Source organism: Acipenser ruthenus, chromosome 20, assembly GCF_902713425.1.
Source record: "Acipenser ruthenus chromosome 20, fAciRut3.2 maternal haplotype, whole genome shotgun sequence".
In the NCBI taxonomy this organism is placed as follows: domain Eukaryota; kingdom Metazoa; phylum Chordata; class Actinopteri; order Acipenseriformes; family Acipenseridae; genus Acipenser; species Acipenser ruthenus.
Window position 1 is genome coordinate 30888619 of NC_081208.1, and position 8879 is coordinate 30897497.

The 8879-nt window shown below is 38.6% G+C and overlaps 1 protein-coding gene across 2 annotated transcripts in view; it reads right to left on the reverse strand.

Annotated features, from left to right (window-relative positions):
- Window positions 1-5023: 5023 nt before the first annotated feature.
- Window positions 5024-8879, reverse strand: part of LOC117425528 (Iroquois homeobox protein 5a-like) — an 8669-nt gene continuing 4813 nt past the window's right edge. The window contains exons 1-3 of one of the 2 annotated variants that reach the window (XM_034042503.3): window positions 7975-8695; window positions 6505-6913; window positions 5025-6012 (exon numbers count right to left, since the gene is read on the reverse strand). In XM_034042503.3, coding sequence (XP_033898394.3) covers window positions 5291-6012; window positions 6505-6913; window positions 7975-8220 — 1377 coding nt within the window. In that variant the 5' untranslated portion in view covers window positions 8221-8695 and the 3' untranslated portion in view covers window positions 5025-5290. Of the gene's footprint in view, window positions 6013-6504; window positions 6914-7974; window positions 8696-8879 lie in introns of those variants that run through there. The other variant, XM_058993926.1, reaches the window with a different exon arrangement.

The following is an 8879-nucleotide window of genomic DNA, read 5'->3' on the forward strand; positions in this document are numbered from 1 at the left end:
ATATATATATATATATATATATATATATGTGTGTGTGTGTGTGTGTGTGTGTGCGTGTGCGTGTGCGTGTGTGTGTTTTCGTTATTCTACAGCACTGCAGTAAACTGTTCAGAAAAAAAAGAAAAGAAAATAGACTCGGCGTTTAAAAGAGCGCCCAAAGTGAAGAACATACCAAATTGAGATTTGTTGTCGTCCCCCCGGCGGTCCCCCCAATAAAAATGTAAAAATGAAAACGATCTCTGCTGCCTTGTGTGAAACAGTTAGTTGTGGACGTTGCAAATGCTGCAGGTAAATTGCATGATTCTGGTTGCAGTGTCCCTGGAGTGTTAGCGCGGAACGCGTACCGCAATGGAGTTTTCTTTGGAGACCGGAGTTCCAGAGCTCAGTCTTACATTTCAGCCCTGAAAGTCTTTGATTAGCCCCATCACTTCCAGATGGACTCGATTTGTAGCCCTTTTTCAGTTTTCTGTCCGAATAGTTATTTATGGAGTGCGCAGAGCACCCCTTTGCTTTAAAGTATAGCCATACAGAAAGTAAAATAAACGTGAACAGTCAACTCACGCCTTTCAGAAACACGGCCATTGTTCTGGAAACTCTCCAGAAGATTTAATAAGCATTTAATAAGCTAAAGTTTAGACAGGGCAATGGCATTTTGTTTAGGTATACAGGTGTATATAGACATATTTTTTTGTGGTTTGTTTTAAATGTTAATGGCCTGCGTTAAGTCAAAATCTATTACATTTTTGAAGATTATTTAACACTTAAAGTTTAGGTTCGGCATTGAAAATATTCTTCTTCTTCTTCTTCTTCTTCTTCTTCTTCTTCTTCTTCTTCTTCTTCTTCTTCTTATTATGTAGCCTAATGCATTGACAAATGTAACCAAGTCAAATTATTTATATAAATATCAAATTATATTTATTAAGTCAAATTAAAACAAAAAACTTCATAATGATAAAATCGATTATCAAAATTCGCGGTATGTGAATGGTGTTTGTTAGTGTTGGAAGAGGAAATCAATTATTCATATAGACTATGATGTCCATAATAAAAACAACGTCATGGTGTAACAAAGGCTATCTCAATTAGTTCACTGTCGCTTTTCCACACGTGGGAACTGTTTCACCCTCACTTAACATTCTCACATCGGTCGGTCATGCCCCACTTCCGAACAATACACTGGGCAACTCAACCGGAATGGGAGCTTTTTAAAAAAAAAAAAAAAAAAAGGAAGAAAATGAAAACGTTCACTATGGCAATGTTAATAACTTTGAAAAGTTGCGATACTTATGATTTCCAAACCAAAAAAAAAATACAAAAAAGTTATATTGTATATAACGCGTGTGTATTTAGATAAAAGGATATTCAAACATTTGATATTGAGAGAGAGAGAGAGAGAGAGAGAGAGAGAGAGAGAGAGAGAGAGAGAGAGAGAGAGGGGAGGGGACCTGGTTTTGGTTATGCTTGGGTTGGCTGAGTTTTGAAGATACTGGGTTGTGTTTGCTGTCTCTCTCAGCTTCATTGCACTATACCATTTTGTGTCTCCTCTTTTCTTAAAAACAAACAGAAAATGAAAGGCAGTACACGTGAAAGAAGAGCACCATGCCAGCGCACCCACACACCGAGACTGGGCAGAGTTAGTGCATGTAAATCTTTCAATTAATTAGCTTCATCATGACTTCACCCATGCGTGTTTTACAGAAAACACAACCAGATTCGTAATTGCTCAATTATCTTCCCTGTGTAGCCTACATACCTGTGTGTCTATTAATAGGTGTTTTACCAACAAGCATACATTAATAATGTAAAACACGAATGTCAAATTAATTAAACAACACAAGCACAGCAAAACGTAACCTTTACCAACCCCTTTTATTAAAGAGCGGGCCTATGTATAAACTAGAACATATTTGATCTAGAATTAGCCTATCATTTAATAAAATAAATATATATTTAACTAGTTCATCCACGTTTTTTAATTAGTAAATTCATATTTATGTAAAGTCATGTAAGCGATAGGGGAAAGGATCTTCGGTAAATTAGCGTATCAGACATCATTGTGCATTATTGGTGGCCAGAGTGAAAGAAACGAAATACCTGAGCTGTTGACAGCCATAAAATAGGCTGATTACGGAGGCCTAAACTGTTGTATATTCAAATTACACGTGCGAGGACATTTGAAGTAGCCGTAATTCTAAGTGACCGACACACACATTCTTAAAATTGGAAATAACGCACCATGTGTAAAAGTATTTTCGCTCCTCCACGACACGTGACAAGATCCACTTTCTCAATAAAGAAACAAAACCCATCTAATAAACAACTAGCCTCGCATATATCTACAAATACACTAAAATGACTATATCATTGCTTAATAACAATTACAGACAATCATACTAAACGCACAACTTGATACTGTGCTATAACCTTTCTTAAATAAATATCACAGTTACAAAAATGATTAACCCCACCATTTTGAAGTAACTTCTTATTGAAATAAATGAAACAAACACAGGGAGAGAGAGAGAGAGAGAGAGAGAGAGAGAGAGAGAGAGAGAGAGAGAGAGAGAGAGAGAGAGAGAGAGAGAGAGAGAGAGAGAGAGAGAGAGAGAGAGAGAGAGAGTCCTATATGTGCGAATCTCTGTCTGGAAGTAAACGTGATGTTTAAGTGACAGTTTGTTAAGCCAAAGTGACGGTCTCAACTCCGGGAGGGATGGGAAAGAAAATGCATAATTATGCCATTTAGCTTGCTGATGTGCCGCAATCACGACTATCACACATTCAGCCTGATTAAAAATAGAATCCCCCAGACCTGTATGCCTGAAAAATAGAGGACATTAGAGCAGAGAATTACACAAAGCCCCTGGGGAGTATTTCAACTGGAGTGCAAAAAGTAAACTATGGAGATTGATGATGGAACCCTTTATTGTGAGAAAATCCTTTTCAAATGAGTTCTAAGCGAGGCATTAAGCTCTCCATTAAACACAGCCTGCTATCGTGCATCGGCCTCCTATTCCTCCTCCTCTTCCTAATAATAATAATAATAATAATAATAATAATAATAATAATAATAATAATAATAATAATAATAATTTAAAAATACATATCTGATAGCAACGATAAAGAATTGAAACGTGTATACTAGGCAACATCGTGTTTTATAAATTTAATAAAATACGCTCACTGTTGAAAAATATACCGTATTTTGTTGCTGCAATTCAGAATTGGTTCCCCGTATAACTATTTAAAAATGTACCATTGTACATGACTACAGCATTTAAAATATGTTTTTATAAAGTAAAATCAGTTACGATTTCTTTGTCTCTGTATGTGTGAGTATTTTAAAGCTTCCTGGACAAAATTCCAAAAGCAAAAATGGGAAAATGGTTATGCGGATTTAAAATAATAATAAATAAATACAGAAAGAAAGAAAGCCAATGTAGAGCATTTTGAACTGTGCAATCATTGTATTGGGTAGTAAACTTGTGGAGAAACTCAGCGCAGTGTTGGATCGGGATTGCACACCGAACCTGGTGTTTTAATTGGCGTTTTCAATAATATACCTAATGCTGCACTTTATAATGCAACCTCGTTAGGGGGAAAAAAAAAACTCCTTTCAATCGGCTTATACATAGTTTTATAGGTGATAAATAGTAAAACAAACAAAAAAAAAAACACTGAATCCTCAAAACAAATTACACATTTTATAAATATGTATTACATGTATCGTGCGTAGAGACGTTTGCAAACCAGGTGAATTCTCGTTACTGTTCCTGCTGGGATATTTTCTCTCTCTCTCTCTCTCTCTCTCTCTCTTTCTCTCTCTCTTTCACTCTCTCTCTCTCTCTCTCTCTCTCTCTCTCTCTCTCTCTCTCTCTCTCTCTCTCTCTCTCTCTGCCATATACATGAATCCTTTTTGACATCGGATTAATGAAGACTAAGAACTAGTTCTTAGAACTAGTCAATACTAAGAACAAGTGTGACACCTACCTGTGAGTGGGAAGGTTTGCACGCAGCCCGTGTGCTGCTTGACTGCCAGCACTGGCTGTATGTGTTACATTTGAACAAACACACAAAGCCGTCCATCGAAGCCTAAGCTGTACCATGGTTATATGAAAGCTAATTACAATAGGAATTAACAAAACATGAGAAAAAAAACAAAAATACTATAAAATACCAGATACAATCCCTTTACTCTGTGTGTGCGTGTGCGTGTGTCTACAGCGTTGCCTCGCCTTGCTAATAGTAATGAGGGCTAAATTTGGCATAAAATCGAACTCATTAGTAAAGTTCGCCATCTGATTGCTTTGCATAAAACACGACACTGATTGGATGTAATTAGGTTAAGAGATTGCAGTGTGTGCTGGTATTATTATATCAATTTCCAACTGATGTTAATGCGTCTGACACCTTTTTGTTTATTAAGAAGAAGAAGAAGAAGAAGAAGAAGAAGAAGAAGAAGAAGAAGAAGAAGAAGAAGAAGAAGAAGAAAAACGGTCTTTTGCCTCAATATTAAAAGCCCGAAGCCTCCAAAGGGTTAATCGTCGCTGGGATCCTTTGAACACCTGTTTTGCATTGACCTCTAAAAATAAACATTTACGATTCAGTTGGTTTATCAGTGTTTATCTCTTTTCAGAGTTGCATCTCCTCGTCACAAATGTGTAGTATCAGACATTAGGATATTAAAAACGATATTAAACTGAGTGATGCATTTTGCACATATTCTAATAATAATAATAATAATAACCCTGTTATGGCTGTTATGTTAAACGTCTCTTTAATAAATATTTACATTTTTACAAAAGCGATTTTAGATGGCAGTGTCTGATAAGTAGACTATTTAAGAAAAAAAAAGATAAATAAACAGTTCATACCCAGGAGAACCAATATGGGTTAAAATAGCCTAAATGCAAAATGTTTTTTTTTTTTTCACTATGAAACACGTTGGAAAACCACGTATGTGTGTGTGTGTGTGTGTGTGTGTGTGTGTGTGTGTGTGTGTGTGTGTATATATATATATATATATATATATATATATATATATATAAACAACATTGATACCTGTACAAGGGTATTTTTTTCCATAATTTACTTCAAAGAATCATATTGTCCATTTTAAATACAAAATGCTACATTAAATATACATATTAGTTTGAATACAAATTCTCTTGTGCGGCTGCGGTTAAGATATTCTGTGAATAAGCATTTATTTTATCCCTCGCTGAAAATATTTGTTTGCCAACACAAAATAATAAATTAAAAATTGTCCACGTGATCGGAGAGGAAGCCAGTATTAAATGTTTGACATACCTTTCTTCAGTTCATAAGGTGAGTCTTTACAAAGATCTACCTGCGTTTGGCTCCTGAATTTAGTTTCTTTTACCAGAGTCTCGGCTCTACTCAGTACAGCCTGATTTAATCCATTGAAATGTGTCGCAGATGCCGAGTTCGCTCCGTGGTGACTGTGAAGGTGTCCGAAAGTGCTGTAGTTCGTGTACCCTGTATAAAAAGGAGAGGTGTAATAAATTGGCCGGGAAAGGACAGCACTGTTCGGGAAAGTGCACTGCTGCGAGGGGGACCGGGAAGGAGACGAGGCTCTTCCCGTGATTACACTGCATTGACCCGGGCCTGAGGGCTGTGACGACTCGTTACTTTCCTTAGACTTGTCCGAAGATGTGGCGATCTCAGCAAGAGACCAAAGTTTGGGTTTGGGAACAGTCGGCGGTGAATGAATCACAGACCTAGCGTTGCCGTTGACAGCGTTTGCTGTATTTGACGCCGCGTTTGATGAATGCACCGTTTCTGTTTGGTTTTCTTGCACAATGATCTCAGTAGCAAGTCGAGGCACAGTTGGGGGGGTCGAGGTTGTTGCTTTGGGGGAGTCGGTGAGAATGTCTATTCGGTCTTCTTGGTCTTTTAGTTCCGAATCAGACAAAACGGGACCAGTTTCTTTAACACGAAGTTCTTCCTTAAATCTGTCGCAAGCGATGTCCCCTGAGTTCATCTTCGGGTCTCCTATAATTTGTTAAAAACAAAACAAAAAAAACTTTAAATACGTTGGTACTTGATGATGTAACCTGCTGTGTAATACTACACACATATGATTGCAGTTTCAAGTGCGTGGAACCATGAATCGGGCTTCACAAATGTTTTAAAAGTGAGGAAAAAAGCCTGCTGTTCCAGTACAATTCAATAAAAATGCATGGTATTTGCATTATCGAATGTGCACAGCAGCGCGCTTTTAATTCGTGTTTTTATTATTATTATTATTATTTTATCTCACTCTCTGTGTTATTTAATTCTGGGTTTATTTATTGATTAGATTTAAATCCCATTTCCTGTAAATATTATTCTACAGTGATAAGTCAAATGAAAACCAGACTAGACAGCCTGATTATTATTTAAAGCAATTGTTGCATTATAAATAATACACCACCATTAACCAGCAATGAATTGTGCGCTATGATTGGAAACGACTTGAATGAAAAATGCATTATTTTTACTGACCGCTCGCCTCAGTGTCGGTCGACGAGTCCCCCTTCTCTATAGGCTTATGGGGTTCATCGTCGTCGTTTTTCTCCAAGTCAATATTTTCCTCCTCTTCCTCGTCTTCACTCCTGTTTCTTGGGGTCCAGGTCATTTTGTTTTCCTTTTTCAGCCTCCTCCTGGCGTTGGCGAACCAGGTGGACACTTGGGTCAGAGTCATTTTGGTGATGATGGCCAGCATGATCTTCTCCCCTTTGGTGGGGTAAGGGTTTTTCCGGTGCTCGCCGAGCCAGGCCTTAAGCGTGGCAGTGGCATCTCTGGTGGCATTTTTCCGGTAAGCGGGGTCTCCGTAGGGGTAAGAGCCCAAAGGGGCGTAAGGATGGTATCCCATTGAGCCAGTCATCCCTGTCGTGTGATCGTAGGGAGAACCCTGAGGAAAAGACAAGAGAAGCAGACCGAACACAGTGAGCATGTGTGGAAAAGAGGAACACATTAAAACAACCGCACGCTCAAAAAAGAAAAAAAAATACATAATAATGGTTTGAAAAATACCCCCATCTCAATACTGCCCCTCTCTCAGTGTTTCCTTTTGCGTTTTCATAATTGTAAAATAAAATACTAAAGGGTGTAAAAGTGTGCAAAAAAAGTCCCAGATGTATTTTGACTTGTAAAACTATACTTGAACACATTTAAATGAGCGCTGGTTGTTTTTCAGCTTCTGGTGCCAAATGTCTCAATAAACTCATACTGTAAAATGTATACCAGCAGCAGACTGCAGCTACAATCAAGCTTGCAGCTATAATCGTACACATAAGTATCTTACAATACTTACAACAAAGAAAGGGATCCATTGTACAGACCCGCATACCTTAAACACACAGACTTGAGAGTACATTTGAACACACTGCTTATTTTAGATTCTATACAAATGCAACAATTAAAAAAAAATATATATATATGAAAAGAGAACAAAATAGTAACTCGGTAACTACCAGCCAAACCCCACTGAAGTGGAAAAACCGAAGCAACGTACTTTGACGAGTGTGTGTGTGAGCGCATAAACCGCTGCTGACACAGTTATTACAACGTGTCTTCATATTCATATTTTATATATATATACAGGGTCTATTACATTTATGTAGTGTGCCATATCGCAGGTTGTAATGTACGCTAATGCAATAAGAAATAATAACACTGATCATTACAATGCTGCCTACAGTGTAAATACAATCTGTTTAATTATCGACAAACCGTCAAATGCTTTACTAGAATCTATCCTTGCAAATATACAGTACCGCCCCATTAAAACATGTCGCTTGAGATGAAGCAATACCAGCCCTAAAAACCACAAACAAATGAAAACATTATTTTTTGTCATCATTACAATAAAAAAAAAAAAACAGTAGTGATTTGAAAGTTTTTGACCAAAGCAACTGCATGCATTGGTTTGGGGGTTTTGCACAGTGCAATATAGAACAGAAACTCACTCACCACGTACGAAGTAAAGGTAGCAGCTGCTGCCGCCTGGTCCGCGGTGTACTGGAGATGAGAGTTGTAACCTGGGGAAGGGTTTGTAAACGCGGCGGATCCGGCATACGGAGCAAAGGCAGATCCCGAAGAAGATCTTCCAAGTTCTTCAGTCCTGGGTCCAGAAATCACACTCGCACTGTAAGCCGGGCACGAATAGAGAGCCAAAGAAGCTGCTGGCTGGTACAAGTAGCCCTGAGGATACGACATGGCTGAGCACCCGAAAACAAGCCACGTATTCGTGTACTTTCTTTTTATTCACTCGTGCACTTCTGATCTGAATTCATAGAGACCAGCAGCGGATCTTGCCTGTTTTGTATGTATTTATTTAATATTTGGTTTTGGTTTTTTGGAGGGGGTTGCTGTCAGCTTGTAGAAGCTTTGCGACCAGTGCTTACGCGCTCCGTGGTTTCTTTCTTTTGGGGGGATGCTCACTCTCTCTCTCTCTCCCTCTCTGTCTCTCTATCAGGCAGAAGAAGTTTTTTTGCCTTCGGATTGTGGGGCTTTGCTTTGGGAAAATGTCCTACCAAGATGCTAAGTTGGAAATTGAGGATTCTGACGCCCTCTACGTATTCCACGCTCCTCCTTCTCCCGGGGTGTTGTCAGTGGAAGAAATGGCAGGATCCTGCTGGCTTGCCACAGTCAGACTAATGATCAAGATATTTTTTTTCTCTCTCTCTCTCTCCCCTCCCTTTCTCGCTCCCTCACTCCCTCTCCCTCTCCCATTCTCCCGCTATTCTTCCTTAACAAGACTCGCTGCATGGCTCAAATGCGCCTGCCCCTGGATGGCAATCTCGTACAAGCCTCCTAGATCAAGTCTAACTTTCTTCATTTAAATACTTCGCGCCGTCACTTTATCCTCATGATTT